The sequence below is a fragment of the Gallus gallus genome, chromosome 1, assembly GCF_016699485.2.
Source record: "Gallus gallus isolate bGalGal1 chromosome 1, bGalGal1.mat.broiler.GRCg7b, whole genome shotgun sequence".
Classification (NCBI taxonomy): Eukaryota; Metazoa; Chordata; class Aves; order Galliformes; family Phasianidae; genus Gallus; species Gallus gallus.
The window spans coordinates 171749963-171770831 of NC_052532.1; the positions used below are offsets into that span (position 1 = coordinate 171749963).

The 20869-nt window shown below is 35.9% G+C and overlaps 1 protein-coding gene across 1 annotated transcript in view; it reads left to right on the forward strand.

The window, feature by feature from the left end:
* Positions 1–20869, forward strand: part of TRPC4 (transient receptor potential cation channel subfamily C member 4) — a 141026-nt gene that overhangs the window by 62717 nt on the left and 57440 nt on the right. The window contains exon 3 of the mRNA XM_417089.8: positions 10735–11253. Within this exon, the coding sequence (XP_417089.3) occupies positions 10735–11253 (519 nt within the window). The remainder of the gene's footprint in view (positions 1–10734; positions 11254–20869) is intronic.

The following is a 20869-nucleotide window of genomic DNA, read 5'->3' on the forward strand; positions in this document are numbered from 1 at the left end:
TACACATGTCATATATTGTACTGACAGAAATCTTCTAATTACACTTTATGCCAGTGTTAAAATTCACATCTTCCGCATCTTCACCCCAGACTGGCAGTGGTCAAAATTGTTTCCCTTTTAAATTGAGCTAGTAGAAGCTGGTACTAAAATATTTTGTAAGTCTGTAGGTTTGTCAATATGTGTGAAGCCTTCTGGCAGGAAAGAAATGAAACCTGAAATATTCATTCTCAAACCTTACATTTCATATTATATACTGGCCCAGATATATCTGAACATTTATAGAAAATGAAAACAAAATCTGTCACTTTTTTATTTGCTTTCCACCTGCTTTGTCATATCAACTATTAGTACAAACATACTGCCTGACAAGTTGAAATTTCTCTTCCCTGCTCACTTATACCTCTGTTTATTAAGTCGCTGTTACTACCATGCACTGAATAGAGTAAAAATGTATTTTCGTATGCTCAAATGAAAACTTTTTACATCTTAGAGCATGATAGGGTTAGTTCTCTAACCCTAGGTGCATTACTAGGATGCGTACAAGATGTATATAGATCAATATATATGATCGATCAGTAAGCTCAAGAGGACAAAACCACAGAGATAGGACTAACACAAAACATGAAAAGATTTGAACCAATCCATTTTCTCCTTAACACCAGTTTCAAAGGCTTCTTTCTAGCAATCTACTCTAAACTACTTCTAACTATCCTGCTAGTGGTCTTTCACTGCATAGGGAAGTATATATAGTAAGGTGTATCTCTCTCATTTCTCCTTTTATATCTTTGCAGTGGAAATTTCAAAGGATATGTATCTATATATGTATATATTTAATTTCTACCAGTCTTCTCTGCTACAAGGACTGCTTCATGTTTCCAGAACCTCATAGTCAGTCAGATTGTTCTATTGATTTTTAGATGAGGGAAGAATCTTAAAGTGTCTACTACTAAGGAAATAAACACAGATGAGGTTAAAATTACTAAAATGCAATTTTCAGTCCTCTACTTGTCAAAGACTGTTCAGTTTTTCTCTGCCAGTACAGCTGCATTAACTTCAATCTCCTCTATCTTATAAGTCTTGGTCTTCATCTTCCAAAGTTAGAATACTTGCAGTATGCTTCAAAAGCTAGAGCTGCTGCTAAACGACAAACCACAGAATAACTAAGCAACATACCAGGAATAACATAGTCATGAAACCGATTGCTATAATGTTTCTCTGTATCCTCTTTATTGTTTATGGGTGTCCCAGTTTCAAGAGTGACAGGACAAGGGGGCCCCTTTCTTACTTTTTGTGGACAAGGAAAATAAAACAAGCCAATTAAGATAAGGAGAGATAACAAATTTACTACAAATGGTAAAAGAATGTAAGACAATAATAAGAAATAGAGTTACAATCAGTAACTCAAATGGAAGAGCGAGGGAGGCTACGACTATGCTGCTGCTGGCTGTGCTTACAGAACCTGGAAGCCACCTCAGCTCCATCACTCGGAACTGTAGATCATGTGGAGGCCCTCGGGAAATGTAGTACATACATCTCAGTGTATCTTTCTCTTGGAGAATTGGAACTCACATGATACTGCTAGAGAGCACGAGACTAGGAAATACAACTCCACAGTACACTGTATCTCTTTACCCAATAGATTCTTGCATGATGTCATGATATGGAATACTGATATAACCAGGACAGTGTGGTTTCTATATCCTTTCAATATTCTTTTATATTCCTTTGCATAATATTTTGAAAAGATACTGGGCATGATTTTCCTTAATTGTTTTTCACATTTGTCTGATTTCTGATTTGTTCTTTGACTATATGACCTTTTAAATTTTCTTAAGACGTGAAGTTTATTTCCCATATGTGAAGATATCATGTTTTAATTTGAAATACTAAGTAACTGCAATAAGCTTTAAAAATTTTAGCTGATTCACACTCTTCCCTCTGAACACTTACTTCTCCTTAACAGTCTGTTGACACATAGAGAAGCCACCATACATTTTTCCCCTGAACAATGCAGGAGAATGGGGGCTGCAGTCAGTCCATAACATTTTGTCTCTACTACTCCTTCAAGGTCAATCTGCTGCTGCCCCAGTGTAGAGTTCCTCCCATGAGATGTCCGTCCTGAGCTGATCCCGCACAGGCTTCCCACAGGCAACAGCTCTCCAAGCGCTGTTCTGACACAGCTCCATACCATGGGGCCAACCCTTCATGCACTGTTCCATATGGGTCCCCATGGGCAGCAGCTCCCCCAGTCTTCCTGATCCACTGCAGGCTGCTCCCCATGGACTGCAACTCTGGCCTGGGGCTGCTACTGTGGGGGTATCCAAGGGCTGCGGCCTTCAGGCCTCATCCACTGCTGCACCACAGGCTTCTCCAAGGCTGCATGTGGACATCTGCTCTGCAGGGTGCCCATGGGCTGCAGGGATGAGCTATAGGCTTCATAGGCTCTTCCTGGGCTACAGGGATCTTCTGCTTCATGTTGGAGCACCTCGTGCCCTCATTCTGCACTGACCTTTATCCTTTAATTATTTCCGTAAGATCTTTTTTCTTTCATATATTTTTTCCCTATCACCTTCATTTTCTTTTTACATTGTTACTAAGTGAAAACAAAATTCTTACTTGTCATTTGTCATTCTGAGCACTCAAGGAATCCTCAGAATTTCTACCTAAGAAGCTCTTCTCATTCAGGTTTCAAAAATATATGTGGTGAGAGAACAGGTCCCAGCTGCAAAGCAGAGAACAAATTCAAACTGTCCTGACAGTAACTTATTGGTTATATAAGTCATTTCCTGCCATTTTTCAAGATACTGACATTGACTGAAGTAAGGACATATCCATTCACTCAGAATGCTCGTGGGGAAACATTAATTGAAAATGACCACTTTTATGTACAGCTGTATTTTGGATCCGCTCCCAGACATACAAGAAGGAAAAAAAAGAGAAATGAAGTGCTGAAGGCTTTCTCAGCAGTCACACCCAAGAAATGTATGTCCCAAATCTGTCAACTGAAGTATCTTTTACTATGATTCCATCTGGAAACTGTCATTGATTCGTTTTACATATCCTTTCCAATCTTTATTCTCTTTTTTCAAATAAAATCAAACTATACTCTTATTACACCAGGAGGATTCCGAAGAAAATAATCAAACATTCTGCTTACACATACCTAGAAGAAAACTCTGATATGAATAGCAGGCTACCTGGAATAAATCTTGTCATAACAACACAATTTTCATTCATCACCAGACAGAAGGCTACATAGGTTAGGGCAGAGCAGATCATATAGCTCAAGTTTTGTAAAATTTCAGAAGCTTTCACTCAAAATATTGACTAAGCGTAGTTGCCAACAGTCATCTGTAAAACAGAATGAGTGAAGGATGAAATGAGCAATTCTTCAAGAGTCTATCCCAATCAATATATTAATTTATGACATTTACAGTGAAATAGAAGGAGCATGTTAAATCCGTAGACAACATAAAACTGAGGCAATCAAAAACTGTTGCAGGGCACAGTTTAGAATTCAGGATGATTTTGGCAAAAAAGATAAATGATTTCTATGAAAATAGAATAGTTTAGTAATAAGTACAAGGATATAAATGAGCAGAAAGAATCAGCAAAATATAAACTGGAATTGAATATAGCTAAGACAGTGACGTGGAATGGGTAATTAAAACAAAACTAATAGAAAATGACAAGACAGTACCACATCAATTGCACACTTGGTCACATCACAAGAAGCACAGATGATGAGTTATATATAAATTTGTCTTCTTCTATACTGAGAAGTAGTAAAGAATGTAGAGAAAGAATTTAGAAGTGAAAAGGTGGTTAGGCACTGGAATGGGCTGCCCGGAGAGGTGGTAGAGTCACCGAGCCTGGTGGTGTTCAAAGAGCGTTTAGATGTTGTGTTGAGGGACATGGTTTAGCAAGAACCATTGGTGAAGGGCAAACGAATGGTTGGACTGGATGATGCTGTGGCTCTTTTCCAACCTTAGTGATTCTATGATTCTAAGTCTCATAGAAGTAGAAAACATGCCCGATAGCAAAAGTCTGAAGGAATGAGGGTGTTTAAAAGAGAAAAAGTAAGGTATAGAAAATAAATAAGGATTCTCTGCATCCACATTTTATAGAGCAAAGCACTGTAGGCTTAATCTGCACAAAGGTAAAACAAATTAAGTATCAGAAAAGTTACCAGGAAAGAGTGCAATATATCCATTCATCACTGCAGGGCTTTGAGAATTGTTTGGTCAACTATCCACGAGGAATAGTGTAGTGTAGTTACCATGCTTGAACTGCAAGCATTGTCATGGGGACAAACAAGACCTTCTCTGGGCTGTTTCTTGCCCATTTTATGCCATGTGATGCTTCTATTGCCTTAGTCTTTTACACTATTTGACTTAAATGTTCTTCAGTTAAGTGAAGAATATATTATAATTTCTATCTTGGGGCAATGCAAGTAATTGTCATTGTTTAGAAGATGTTGGTTTCAGTGAATTGTGAAATGTCATTGTAATTATTTTTCTTAATATATAGTAGCATTAATGTTCTTTGTGCAGTGTGGCTGGCACAGAAACTGGAAGTCATCAGTCTATGATGTGACTGTTGAGACACAATAATTGATTTAGCTGTAATAGTATGAGCATGAAAAAGCATTAGAAAACCACTGGGTCACATCATATGCTACTTTAAGTGTAACCAATAAGAGAGAAAAACTGTAAGATTTGGAAAACATAGCTTGAACTTGGATAAAGTAGAATTAAAATAACTCAGGCTTGTCAATGTAACTTTGCTAATGTCTTATGTACACAAAAGGCTAGCCCTAAAGCTTTCTTAAATGTGACAGGGATCTAATATTGGCTATAGCAACTTCCCCGTTCCTTGTCATGTCCCAGAAAAGCTGAAATAAATTTTTTAGCAAAATAAATTGACATGATATTACATAAACCACTATTCTAAGTAACTAGCCGGAAGTTACGCCTTGCCAACTAGAATGTATATTAGCAGCAAGTAAGGACATTTAGACCTGATCCATGGACTTATTTATGACTCTTAGAGTGTACACTGAAATAAGTTTTCAGGAGAAGCAAAACTGGCAGTTCAGTGCCCTACTAAAATAGGATAGAAAAAAGAAAACTCCTAAAGATAGCATGTTTTGGCATTAACTGTTAATACCTTCTCCTCACAAACTAGAAAACTGGACAGAATGATGCCTGATGCAGGTTTGGAGATAGGAGTTAAGGTTAGGTGCATATTGGTATTAGCATGAAATAGCTTAGCCACTAAATTGTGAGCTAGTTCAGAGCACAGTCTGCTAAATAAATTAGTTTGGGCCATATGCTAAGGCGAGTATTTACTTTACCAACCATGAGCTATCTAAAGTTAGATATCTGTTTTGATATGTTTATTGAAGCTTCCCTTTTAAGGCAAATTTCTGGGCTGACTTGACAAAATAATACTTTACTGGGAAAATATTAAGGACATTCATTAAATTAGTTCTTAGTACTAAAATGATAAAGTAGTTTCATTGTGATAATTTTATCTAAATCCAAATGTAGGGTACTGGTCCTTTCTATTGTTAAATTATAGGCATGTTTTGGAGTGAAGCACAGTTTCAAAATTAAAAAAAAAAAAAAAAAGAGATAAAAGAGTACAGAATCTTTTGTTCAGATATTCCCACACTGAAATCTGAGGATTTGATTATTATTTTTTGCTAAATCTTCATAAAATGAATCGATGACTGCAATCATATCCTGCATCATTTGTTCAAAAAAGTGGGCACATCTAGGAAAAGCAGAAAAAGATGGTCTGCCTAGGCAGCCTAAAGTGACCATCAGAACTAGAAACAAATCCTGTGTCCTGAGGTCCAGATGAGTTGCCAGCTGCTATAGCTTTAAGTCAAGTTGACTGTTTTTTTTTTTTTTCCATCTGAATTGCATCTCCCACTTTTTCTTGATGTGTTGTTCACATCAACATTTGGAATCGGCAGAAGACACTTCCATCTCAAAACTGCAGCCAAAGATATTTTCCCACCACAAAGTTAGTGGTTAGGATTTCATTTTGGCTAATCACTCCTTCCATTTTGCTGTGAAACAGATCCTATAATTTAACACAAGTGGGCAGTGGCCTTACATGCCTAGTATTTTGAATGTTAATTTGAAGTCTTAATATATTTTAAATAAAAATCAATATTTTAATATTTTAAAGGTACATTGGCAATTAATATTTAATTCAGACACAAAACAATAAGCACTGCTTGACCTCAGATATGTTCTGCCTCATTTCTATTATCTCTGGTGCTTGTGGACAGATGCCAGAAAAAAATGAAAGAGAAGCATTAAGCATCTTTACAGCATTGAGCTGAACTGTGAGTGTGAAAACATTAAAAGACATAATTTGTAGTGAAATCTTACGTGCTGAACTCACATGGGGAGCATTTCAGGCATTTAATTAGTATTCAAAGTGTGCATTTTCAAGAATATACAATATCTCTGAAATTTAAATTTCATTGCACATTCATAGGTTGCTGTGCATTTCATTCAGTCTCTGGGCTGCTGTTAGTTAATTTACAGTTTCTTGGAGCAAGGGTGAGGGTTTGTAGGTACATCTGTTTCTGACAAAAAAAAAAAAAGAGATAAAAAAATTAGATGTGGAGGGAGAATTGTCTAAAAAACAAGCAAACAAACAAACAAAGAAACACCAAACAGTTTACATTAAGCATTTGGTACTTAACCTCCACAAATAGTTTAGGAAATGTAGGGAGTCCAAGGGTAACTATCAAGTTGAATCCTTTTCAGAGAGGCCAGGTAAGCTACCTACAGAAAGCATGAAAATGACAATATAGCAGATGGCTCTAACATGGTGTGTATCACACACACTGCTCTGAAGTGAGGTTTTTCTTGAGCTCATTTTGGCAACTTCCATCCACTTGACTGCTGTTGATGCTCAGTAACCAAGCAACATTCCAGCTGTGCAAGGCACAGCCAGTATCCTGACACGGGAAGAAGAACCCTTCCCCATATCTGGGACACCATTGTAAGCCTGCAGTTTGTGCAGAACTGTGAGGACAGTTTCAGTTTTCAGGATAAATAGGATCCAGAGTCTTCCAGTGATGTGGCAACTGAACTCTAGTTGTCTTGAAGTTATACCTTCAAGTTATTTAAAATATATAGCAGTTTACTGGGAACTTCATGCATTTGAAAGGAGTTGGAGTAGGGTGTTATTTTCAAATTTTGAAATTTTCATTTTTTTCAGCTGATATTCTAGTAATGTGGAACTAAGGAGCAAAAGAAAGCAACAAACTGGAGTCTGAACCACTTTACTATATATGCATAGGGATATCTTGTATGCTGTGGGCTGTACTGAAAGTCAAAGTTCAGTGTTTTCAGGATGTTTGGTTGATTGACAGTTGTAGAGCAATAGTTATGAAGTAACTGATGAGCTTGATAACACACCCTTGTAATATTAATTTCCTAATATAGTTTTTTACTCCATTTTGCTATCTGTTGTGTCTATATGTATTTTCTTTGCTTTAGGTTTTTCAGTGATTTCTCCAGTTATGCTGTCACGGCTGACATGGCTCACTAATTCATTCACCTAACTGCTTAAAGTCATTGCAGCATCTGTTCTCCTTCTGCAAATAAAAGGCAAAATAACTTTAAATAAATAAAGGCATGACTCAAGCGAACTAAATAGGAACTGAGCTATCCAAGAAAATAGGTTTCTTTACATGGATTCTGGTCTCCTGCACCTAAAAAAAGAAGTAAAAGGACTTTGGGGTTTTTAAATCTCTCTGTTAGGCTACTGCAGGAATGAGAATCATTATGAGAAATCTAAATGGAGACACAAACACACCTAGGGTTTCTATTTGTTCTTTTTCCATAGTGACTGTTATCTATTTCCTGAATATCCAACAGGACATTAGCAATCTTTCTCTACCGCGATGTCATATTGCCTAGGACAAAATGTCTCAGACCTGTTTGGCATTAATTTATATCAGATTTCTCTTTCTGTCATAGGAAAGGGACTTCACACTGGCCATAAAGGGAATTTAAACACATATTTAAGAGAGCTGTTCCAATTGGTACCTAAAAAATTCTTAGGTATCTAAGTCAGGCTGACTCATTCCCACTTACAACAAGCACAGGGGAAAAGAATGCAATTAGAAAAGCCTCATGTCCCTGAGCAATGAAATGTACAGATTTGAGGTATGCTTTCTTTTTTTTTTTTTCTGATGTTTTTTTTCCTACTCATCCCCATACAGATGTGCATAAAAGTATATAATCCTCAAACTGCTTTGCTCAGCCCTATAAATAAGGTTGAAATAGGAAAAAAAAATCAACAAAATGTAAGAAGGCATATATCATTTGACCTTTCTAAATTTAAGCAGCCTCACACTTGATGTATTAACTCCAAAGTGTATCTCATATTCACACCCCTTCTGAGCCTTCAGGAGTTACAGTCGGTCAGTGACTGTAAGACCTAGTAGCTTTCCATCCTCCCAGGGTTTAAGAATCATATGTTTTCTGCAAATGCTCTGTCAAAGATTTAGATTGGGCAGCTGATATCACTGAGTGCTGGTTATTTGTTTTGGCTTCTATAAAGGGAACTGTACTTCAGTAGTATAGAAGTACAATTCTTCATAGGTCTAGTGACTTCAGAGCAAGTACTCATAACTTTAGGGTAGTATGGTTAGGTTGCAGTTGGACTTGATGAGCTTTAAGGTCTTTTCCAATCTGAGCAATTCTATGATTCCATGATTCTATAACTTCAAAATGTAAGTACTTCGTTATGCTGATGATGAGGGAATAATTTGACCTTACTGCTTTGGCATTCTTAATATCTTTGGTTTAAGTGAGGAGGAAATCTTAAAATAGGATGTAAAGGATCAGAGGTTAAACTCATGATGTAATTAAAATTGCAGTGTTAGGGTCTGCCCTTTAAGCTTAAATGTCATTGTAAGTTAAGGCTGAAATGATTTACTGCACATTTCTATATTTGGGTAAACTGTGATGGAATGAATTCCAAAATGTGTGCATCAGCCTTACAGCCGAGTTTCTTTAGGATGAAGTATTATTACAAACAAGGAGAAAAACAAGCAAGTTTTGAGTTTAAGAATCTCATATACAAGTCAATCACTGTAATACCATGTTGTTTAGGGTTGTGTCTCCGTTAACATTTCAGAGAAGATTGAGGTTAATGACGTGTTGCGATAGCTTTCAGTTCTGGCAGTGCTGGAAGCAAATATTAGTTTAGTACTGTCAGACAGCACAAAGATAATAACATGTTAAGCGACACAGGCATACCCTGAATTGTTGCTAAGATTTGGAGCTATGTATTTTTATCCTTGAGCTTTCTGCCCTTTCAGCTGTTGCCTCTGTGCCTTGTTACCCAGGCCTGAGAGCTGGGAGACTCACTGGCTGCGGCAGATGATAGCAAAGCACAACTTATCCCTCCCAGAAAACTTCTGTTCAGCCAGATCACCAAAAGCTCACTTCTCCTTATGCAGACTTTGAGCCACTACTTCCATTTTCATTTTTTTCTAGCCTAAAAAATCATTGATTTATATAATTGTGATTCAGAGAGCAGGAACAATGCATGCATGTGTGCTCATGTACTCTCTTTTTTTCTATGTAATGTGCAAGTAACAGAGAAGATAAATCTAAGACTAAAATAGCTAGTGAGATTTGAGGATTGAAAGTGTCTCATTTTGTTCAGTGACATCACAGACAAGAGAGAAAACGGGTATATACATCAGACAAATCTATATATTCAGGTGCATATCAGACTCATGAGCTTGAATTAATATTTGTTTCCTCCAAGCTGAAGCATATTGAGTTTGTACTTGACTACCAAACTGAGGACCAAAAGCTGTCCATAAATGCTGCTGTCAACACCATTTTTTTTTAATTGATATTGGCTGATTACATTAATGTGGCTTTGTTGTACTAATCTAATGAGATGTCTTGATATGCAAAAAAATTAGAGTCAGATATTGTAAAAAATAGAAACAAGGTTAAAAATAAACATCTTGCAATATTTTGAAAAAAATTGGACCTCACAGAAAACTAAAACCACAATGATGTTTCCTCCTTTGGTACCCTGTGTTACCTCTAGATAACCCCTACTCCTGTTTTCCTGTAAGCAGAATAAGTTTGTCTGCACAAGTGAATGTAAAATTGAGTCTAGTGAAATCTTTGCAGCCAATATCTTTGTTTCACTATATGGTCACATTTGTAACATTCTCCTTCTGTAAATGTACGTTTTCTTTCACACTGATTTACCCTTTTTATTTTGCACCTCCAGCTTGTTCTCTCCTGTTCATTGCTTCCTTCAGAGAATCACAATTATGCCTCCATGACTCTCTCTTATAAAAGTGAGATTAACCAATGAGAAATCAGAAAGTATTTCCATCTCTCTCACAGCCGGTGCTTCAAGACACCTGACAAGAACATATGTGTCTGACTTGTTTATTTACATATTTGCACTAACAATTGCTGCCTGTGGGCTGTTTACGTACAAACAGGTTTTATTAAAAATCAAACTCTTTTTATGCAGTTTATTAATTGAACAGAGGCTATCTTGGCTAATTGAATTGTTATGTTTAAAGAGTTCCTTCGCCTCTGGCCACAAGCAAAGATCCATCAGTAAGAGTACAAGCTAGTGAATTATCTGTAGGATAATTTTATGTAACTCTCATTCAATTAAGAGGCCTCTAACGGTTTTTGCCTTTTCTTATAGGTCCCACCAATACTTCTGGACAAGCAGTTTTCAGAATTCACACCAGATATCACACCCATTATTCTGGCTGCTCACACCAACAACTATGAAATCATCAAACTCCTTGTGCAGAAGGGGGTCTCTGTGCCCAGGCCACATGAGGTCCGCTGTAACTGTGTTGAGTGCGTCTCAAGTTCAGATGTGGACAGCCTTCGGCACTCTCGATCTAGGCTCAATATCTACAAGGCTCTTGCGAGCCCATCCTTGATTGCTCTGTCCAGTGAGGATCCTTTCCTTACTGCTTTTCAGCTGAGCTGGGAGCTGCAGGAACTGAGTAAAGTTGAAAATGAATTTAAGTCAGAATATGAGGAACTGTCGCGGCAGTGCAAGCAATTTGCAAAAGATCTTCTGGATCAGACACGGAGTTCCAGGGAATTGGAAATTATTCTTAATTACAGAGACGATAATAGCTTGATAGAAGAACAAAGTGGCAATGATCTTGCAAGATTGAAACTGGCAATTAAGTACCGTCAAAAAGAGGTGAGTGTGCTGGAGAATATTTAAGCATATTTAGTAGTACTAATGTGCTAGATAATAGCCTGAAGCTTACCCTTTTAACTGAGACAAATTCTGCTGTTTTTCTACATGATCTCTTCTTTCTTTACATTTTTAATTACACGTATTTTAGTAACTCTTATTACAATAATATCAGATTCTGAAATGTTTTGCTTAGCCCATATTCAAAGAATTTTTTTCTTTTACACCTGAATAGACTCTCTCCTGTAGTTGTGCTATGAGATACTCTTCAGTAGGAGGATGAGAAATATGTACAGCGTACTTCAAAATAACTTTACTTATTAATTGTGTCTGAAAGGAAAAGGAAGCTATGTATTTAGATACTTGTATAATAAGTTGCTTCTCTAGAGGTCTCTTCAGAAAGTATCAATGAGTATTACAAATAGACAATGAAACATAAGGTTAACAGCAATTTGCAACCCCCAGAATTTTAACATTCTTGATGTTTGTTTTCTTCTTTATAAAGTTGAAAATAGAATTACCTGGCTATTACTTTCTGTAACAGTTAAAAACTCATGAGTATATATCACAGATACAGTTATTCAATTGATGCCTGCATCTCTTTTAAAAATATTGAAGTTCTTACATGCTTGCAAAAGCAGGAGAATCACAATGGAAAGATGTGTTACGAAGAAAATTCTTCTGAGACTTCCAAAACTTCACTTGATCTCTGCTAGAAATAAAGTAAAAATGTATTTTTTCATCTCATTTGGAACTTCTACATCAAAAATAAAATGAAATGTTGAAGTATGAAGACAAGAAAAGAATAATAATAATTAAAAAATGTTAATTGTTCTTATCACATGTGGCAAATGTTTTTAAAAAAATCTGTGTTGTATTGAACTATTGTATCACTGCTAAATCTCTATTCGGAAAAAAAATATATAAAAGTATTAATATTTAAAGTATGTGAGAAAGATTTGCAGGAGCAGTAGCTAAGTATGTAGTAACTCTGTTGACCATTTAAAATATAATTTAGCAATGTTAAGTTATCATGAAAGCAGGGACCTACTGAAGTACCAATGCAAAAATATCTGAATTGGTCTCTGATCTAATGTGTATATTTTTTCCTTCTGCAAATGTACTGCATCATTATATAATTGTGTAATGTTTTAGGTAATAAATTCTCTGCCTTTGTAAGTTATTTTCAGATGCTACAGTTCCAGACTTTTCTTGCAGTAACTAATTTCTGATTGCTTGAAATGCAAATTTTATATTAAAATGCATGGTCCTATAGTCATTTAAGAAATTCTGGTTTGATTAAACAGCTAGAATACAAAAACCTGATAGGTACAAAACTTGAATGTGCTTAATTTGAGATACAGACAGTCAGAGACATCTGCTGGGGGGAAATGATTTTTATATTTGCCTTTGATTCCCATGCCTAATTAAATTGCAGTATTACAGCTGATTACACTTTATTGATTCTGTGTAATAGCAAACATAAAAGCAGTACTGTTTTTTCATATTTTACGTACATTTTTCATTTCTATAAATATTTCCCACTATTCCTCCCTTTGAGTCTCTCTGAATTAAAATCAGATTTTATTAGATTCTTTAGCTGTGCTCATAAATATATTTGCTACTAGATACTGAAGTATTTGCAGGTGTTACTAACTAGTTTTTTTTTTTTTTATGTTACTGTTGTTTTTGTTTGTTCTTTTTTTTTGTGGGTATTTCTTTTTCCCCCCTGATGATTACAGCAGTATTTCTGGCAAATCAGGCACAGAGGCCAAGAATCTTACCTTGGGCATAACAAATACTTGGATTCTAGCTATACTGGTAGATACAGATCATAATGAAATTAGATCAGATAGATATTTCTGTTTCTGGTGTTAAGGATGTTAGAGGATGCTACAAGAGGTACCAAATCCAGCAGACTCCAGGGCCTGGGGAGTCTTTCAGTCTGGCTCCTTTAGGCCAGCCTGTGGTATCTGGAGAACCCAGGGTCTCTGGCATACTGATGAACTGCTCATACGAGATAGGCCTTGACTGCTTTCTCCTCTCCATTTTGTCATGTTTCTTCCTTGATCATTCTCTTTCTCCCTCCTTAGCCCTTTCCATAAACATCTCGTAATAAAATTTATATAATCGTAGAAGATCCTTCTGATACTCCATAATAAGTTTCACACAGTTTCATGAAGCCCATAACTCTCATGACAATGATATTTTCCCCTCCTTATGGTCTGTTGCAAAGCTGAGGTTGATCCTTCTCAAAGCAGTTGCATCCAGTCCTTTAATGACTCATTCATCCAAGTCATGCTCTTCATCATTGCCTCCATCGTCCTCTGGTTTCTGTGCTTCTATGCTGAATTTATTCTTTTCCTTTTTATTTTCTATTTCTGTTATGTTCATTAACCTTTTACCAGGTAATTCACTGTATCAGATATTCTCATATTTCATACTTTGTTACATGCTTGATTACCAGCAGAAGAGGAAATTCATACAGTTTATTTGAAAATGTCAAGAAAAATATGTGGGATAGATTTTTAATAGTCTATTAATATGATTTAATTTTTAAAATACCGATTTGGCTTCCTCTGCCCTATATATCTCAACCACCAAGAGTCAGCTCCCTACCACACACATTCTAATAGGAGCAACCATTGACTTTTAACTATTTTAATTGGGGGAAAGAGGATCTTTAATATCTTTCCTTCTCTGTTTTTTTTTCCTTTTCCTTTTCCTTTTCCTTTTCCTTTTCCTTTTCCTTTTCCTTTTCCTTTTCCTTTTCCTTTTCCTTTTCCTTTTCCTTTTCCTTTTCCTTTTCCTTTTCCTTTTCCTTTTCCTTTTCCTTTTCCTTTTTCTTTCTTCTCTCTTTTTTTTTCTTTTTATTTTCCTTTGTTGTTGTTTTTTGTTTGCTTGAGTTTGTTTTGTTTTGTTTTGGATAGTAAAATTCCACATTATGATAATATATTAGGGTTGAGGTCAAAGATCCATGAGTGAATGAACAGGTCTTGTTGTTTGGAATATCCAGTCTGAGTCCAAGAAATGCGACTCAAAATAACAAAATAATTAAGCATGAGGAAAACTATTCTAGAATCATGCCACATTGTTCAGGAGACAAAGTTTTTTTGTTTTTTGTTTTTGTTTTTTTCAAATTAGACTACAAATTATTAGCAGTAATTCCTCTTGGCCTAAATAAGCAAGCAAGCATGGTGATTATTAGAACTCATTATTGTAAAGGACTGCAGTAGGCTTTGGGTAATATAACTTGGTTTAAACCAGACACTAGACTGGGTAGGAACAGCAGATTGAGAGTTCTTGTGGGAGACGCAGATAATTGAATGATAAAGAATTTTTGTGCTGTAAGAGAAGAAAATTGGCAAATATGAGAAAACTCCAGCTGGGAGTTGTTGAGGAGCTTCCAAAATGATGTAGTGTTTGATCAAATACAGATATAGAAGTATCTTGTAATGAACAGAGAAAGATCAATAAAGTTGAAGTGATTAAGCAGTGCTCAGTGTAGTGATGTACAAGCCCATGGTACCACCTCTGTATTACCATCTATGCAAATCAAGAAAGTGTACACATTCAGAAAGTTAACTGCTAAAACCAATTACTTTGTTAATAAATAATAACATGAAAAAAAATGTACCAAGTTTACACTGTGGAATGATATCTACAGGACTGTTGAGAATATCCTCACAGAGTTGCATGGCAGAATTAGGGTGTATCTGTCAGCCCATATGTGTACTTACCTGCAATTTTAGCATAGCATGCGGGACAGAACACCCAAGGTACAACATTTTTTCTTTTAATTTTGCACCACTGGTGCTGTTTGCTTGTAAGAAAAGAAGAGTTGCTAATGCTTATGATGCCACTTTCTACCATTTCCCAATCTACATTGACAGCAAGTAAGAGAGATTCCCTGATACCAACACTCTACATTGGACACTTGGTGCTTTAAAATATTATCTAGACTAAAGGAGAGTTTAATTCTGTATGGGGCGTCCCTTACATTTCTCTGTGATCAGTGAGAGATAGTTTCCTGTTTTTCTGAGCCAAATAAAAATATTGCCCAATTCAACTGTGGTTTCATTCAAGTACATAGAAGGAATATCCCCAATTTTGTATGTGATTCACAAGCAAGTTATTCTCAGATGTCATGTATGACTCATATGTCACTCTAAGTTCAAGCAAATTGCAAATCATGGTGCAAAAATGCAATTAAGTATTGGAGAATAGTGCAGTCTATAATAAGTCTATAATAAGAAGTAGAGACAGTCATCCTTGATGCTGATTGTGGAGTGGGTGTTGTGTCTTACATATTGAGACTTCGTAATAAAGAAATCTCAGCAAAATCACATTGTCTGCCACTATTCAATTAGCTTGTTTTAACTGTGGTTCTGCTTAGATATTATACATGTACAAATGGGAAGAAATGTTTACTAAAATGCCTACCAATTGTCAACCATATCTGAAATGAAGAACAGGAGTATTAATAGACTCTAGTCTCTATGTTCTAGTTTCATAAGAACTTTATTTAGGGCAATGTAAAAAATTGTACCCATAATGTATCTCTCTGTTTAGCCTGGCCTGCCCCATACTAACTGGCCACTGTCATTTAAGACATAGTTGTATGAGCTGAGAAATAGTAGCAAGCTATGGTTGCCATTATTGGCAGTACTATCTCATTTTGCTTTGCTATTAGACATTCTGTTATCAACCCAGAGAAAAGGAGAGATGTTAATTATATTGTGTCACTTTTCAAAAGGATGGAGATTACCTGTTCTGTTTTGTTTTGTTTGCTCTTCTTCCCATTTTTAGTTTACCTTGATCATCTTTCCCTTCCTCTGTAAGTAGTAAGCAAAAGACCAATCCACCTTCTTCAGCCCTGGCTCTTAGGGTACCAGTCATTTGAGGAAAGAAATTTTAAAATATTCACCTACTAGAAACATATTTGCAAATTCCATTTTTCCTGAGACCAAGTATGAGACCTTAGAGTCACCTTGTCTTCTTGATGGCCCTACTGTCTTTATACAAAAATATGTATTTTCTTACAGTACTTACTTACTTATGGAGGAACATCAGTTCTGCAGTAGAAGAATGAGTAAGAAGTAAAAAGCAATGGTATAACGTGAGGGCGGAACTCTCACATGGGAGGTGAGGAAATAGCAGAAGTGGCAGCAGAATTTCTGAAGATTAGGAATGGACATCTCTTCTTATTTCAAATTTTTTTTGTAAAGGTTTGATTTAAAGCATAGAACAGTTGCTAAATTTCCATTTCTCTTTCTAGTACATTTCTTTAGAAATCAAATGTTGATTTTTACCAAAAAATTTGGCTACCTAACTCCAAAAACTTTCCTAAATGCCTCTTGCTGATCTTCTAGAAGTTCTTCATTCCCAGGGCAGGCTTATTTCTGAGTCATTGGAGTCATTGGTACCTGCAGAGACTGAACTGGCAAAGAAGCTGAGAAGCAGGGAAAAAGACAGTGACTCTTACCAATTAGCATAGTTAAAGACCACGCTCTAGTTTAAAAAGAGTAGAGACGTTAATAATGAAAATTTTATGGAAAATATTTAATGGAAATCAGCTTCAAACTATCTTGCACATTTATTTGCAGGCAGATAAGGAATAAGATTGACACTCCCACAAATGGAAAATAAAATATACCTCACGGATCAACTGTTTTTAACATAAACATGTAAGTTAAAAACACCAAAGATTACTGATATAACTAGTATCTCTAGGTTATTAATTGATTAATTAATTCTTAACTGTAGTAATATGGTAGTTATATTTCATGGATTTATTCTTGTTTTCTAGGAAAATGTGGGTGCAAGACTGAAAAAAACAAAACAAAACAAAACAAAAAAGATTTGCTTAAAAATACCATCATGCATTCATCATCAGTCTTCTAGGTAAAATACAGTCCCACTGAAATGTAAATGTTTCACAGTAGTGTCACAAATTCATTGAAATTTTCAACGAAAACATGTTAAGTCATTCCAAATCTATCATTTCACGCTGATGCCTAAACACTTTATTTCAGTAAAATAAAGCATTTTGTTTTACTGTATATTCAGCTTCACTTGCACTTTAACATTTTGGCAGAGTATTATTTATACCTAATATCATACATATCATTTTACTGTACAAAGCAGTATACATATGATACAAAGCAAAAATTATCCCTTATTACAATTGAGCATTTCAACAATGACTAAAATAAAGTTGGCATCTCCTGTGTAATGTGTTCTAATCGTTTAAACTGTCATTCTGGAAATGTTGGCTTTTATTCTGATATGGAATATCAAATATGTCTGAAAATACTGTAAATTTCCATACAGCTCCTCTGGCAGCAATGCAGTGTGGAAGTCTGAGTCAAACTTCATGTCTCAGTGAATTTTCCTTTTGAATCACAGACTGATTTTGAGTGATTTTAGTAGTATTATAATGAATTTCTGATTAAAATTCTTTGATATAAAAAGCCTGAATTATTTACTATGTGAGGAGGAATGATTTTGGACACACAATATCTAAGAATTGACTTGCATTTAAAGAAAAAATAATAAGAAAAATAAATGGAAACACAGGAACTATGTGTTAGCCAGTCACTGCAACTATGTGATTATTTGTCAAAAGACTGGAAAGGTGCAGTCAGAAGTCTCCATGAAAAAGAAAATAGCAAAACCCCACAAAACATTGACTCTGATAATATTTGGACATTTTTAACACCAAAGGAAGATGTGTTTAGTCTGTGAATCCCATAACTGAAAGGAGTGATGTATGGAGGTTTGAGTAGATGTCTCCAAAAGACCCGTTTCTGCAGACTCTCAGCCACAGTATTCCAAAAGTTTGATAAACAGTTTGCCAGGTATTCTAAAGCAGGTCATATGTTTGCTTCGTAAATCATGTAAAAGCCACTGTGTTTATAGATAAAGACTCCTCAGAATGTTAAATAGCATAAATTATGAAAGTAGCTTATCTACTACACATGCTTAAAGTCTTACTTTAATTAGTTATCTGTTACATCAGAACCCAGTGAAAGCTGCAGTTATTGCTGCTAGGAAAAAAAAGTTCTTTAATCACAGAGTGGGAGCACATCTGTTTAAGATGGGTATTTAATTTTGCCTACATTTTAAACATGCAGTGAAGCAATTTTCCTAAAGTGAGTATGAAAATTCCTTACATAGTCAAAAGAGAGTGGTACACACACAGGGAAATCCTGTCTGCTCAAGATAAGATGTCTAAGTTGACTGTGGAGACATCTCTGCTCCCTTGGCTGGGTAAGGAAACAGGAAACTTCAATTAGAAGAATTATTTCATGAGCCATTGAAAATATAGATGCAAGTTAGATACTTTAGTGCCTCAACTGTAGGTTTTATCCTGTGTTAATGGAGATTTTAGATTCAGAAGGCTCAGAGACCTCATAAGGGGAAAGGGATTTCTGCACTAACTTTTTAATGATGTCTCCAAAGGCAGCAGTAACTTTTGAATTCTATATGCTGCACACAAGTTCCAGTCATCTCATCAAAGTTCTAGTTAAACTATTCATGAACTGACACCGGTGTCTTTTTATTTTGAACACTTGGTAGAAATAATTAACACAAGGAGACCTTCTGTTAATGAAGTACAGTGTCAGTCTCTCTTTTCTGTTCCTTTTTTGCATCTTCCTTAAAAGAAATGTTGCTGTGATGTCTGCATAAAGCAGAAGCAAGCAGTAGTGCATATGCCTAACTAGCAGTGCACAGCCTTTCTGTTAGGATGTGACTGGCAGCAACAGAAATTGGCTTTTTTGTTTGAAAAATTCACTATAAATGCACCAACAAACTTCCCTAGAAACCTGGGATACATTTAGACCCAGGAACTTCTTTTTCCTATTTAAAGCTTTCACTTAACAAGCAAATTTTGAGAGACAAAAATTCTTTGATATGGTGGATAAATACAGTAACACACAGTATTTTATTTGGAATGCAAATATGTTTTACAGTCCTCTTTTCTCCCTCCTCCCCTCCCTCCACGTACTTGCTGGTTGTCTGGCTGTTCTTCAGCAGCCCCAGCAGGAGCATTCATCACACATTTCAGGATGATTAGTTTTGCTGAGTGATGAGCACCAAAGTGAGCTGTGGAGGATTCTGCTTCTGCTGGCTGCTTCCACTCCTCTCAAAATGTACATCAGTCCTTCCTGAGTACTACCACCTCTCCCTAGTGCAGCTACTCATTGTGCTCCCTCCTCCAACTGCTGTAGCATACCATCAGCTATGTTTTAGTCTACTCCTCACTGCAAAGACCAGTACTTTCAGATACTTCATGTTACGTCAACTGTTAGCACCTGCCCTAGTAGCAAGAAGAAATCAAAAGAAATTTTGAGATAGATAGGGCATCTATCTCAAAAAGGAGTATTTAATTCCGTTCTCATTTTTTTTCTGTTTCTTAGCTACCAGGATGCTCTTAAGCAACCCTTCATGTCTCATGTGTCTTGTAGGATTCTGTCACACAGAGTTTTCTGTCCAGTATCTAGCCTTTCTGTGTCTGTGCTAGGAGCAATTGAGCTAAGATTAAGTAACTGCTTAACAGGCACATTTGAACAGTTAGCTGGATGAAAATTCTGCACACTGTTGCAGAGGGATATTTTCCCCTGCTTCACAGATCTCCCTCCGTTAAGATAAATGTCTATTGAACAAAACAAGGGAAGAAAAGCAAACTTATGTTATGCATGTCTGCTTGGTCTTTTCATCAATCTTCCTTATGCTCCAACAGGTATCCATAGAGCATTTCTCTCTTCCCTTTTGAGCCCTGAATTTTACTATAAGTCTTAACCATCAAGCTTAAAATATTCATTCATTGCCTCCATGAATATATGCAGCCATTATCAGAGGTAAGATTTATGATTTTAAAAAGTCCAGTAATATCCAATTCATTCAAGTCTAAGTAGAGATCAGTACTTTCCAGTAGAGAATAGTATGAAGTTTACAGCCCCAGGAATTAAAATAGGTAAAATGACAAAGAGGTATTCAATATGGCACTGGTATGAAAAATAAAATATATAAATCTCAAACCTGACTGGTGGCATTTGAAATTCTAGGGGATTCTGAGTACTGAAAACAAAATGTTCCCACAAAACTATTAAAAAGTCCTCCTTACAGGGGCACTTGGCTTCCTTCAGAAAAAAAATAGGATGACATTCCTCTTCAATCCATTCCCTTTTTACCATATCGTTCTCAGACCATATCCTTCACATGGTCCAGCAGTGGACATTCTACCCATGTACTCTAACCCAAGAATTGAATAATTCTGATGATTAATGAAAGTATCACAAAAAAAAGGTAAAATTTCCAGCAGTCTGTTAATGTTTATTTGAACTTTGAGCTTTCAAAATCATTTCAAAATTAGTCCAGATATTAGAATAGCTTTCAGATAATTGTTTAGATTTTGAGACAGCTGAGAAATATAGGAAAATATTTGATGGTTATTTGGAAGTCTAAAATATACCTGGAGACTCTAATTATATCTGCTTTCTCCTATTTATAGGTACACTCCAGGAATTTCAATATTTGTATCCATTTCTTCTTCATTTTCTTTTTTTTTTTTCTTTTTCTTCCCCTAACACTCTCTCTCATTTCTTACTCAATA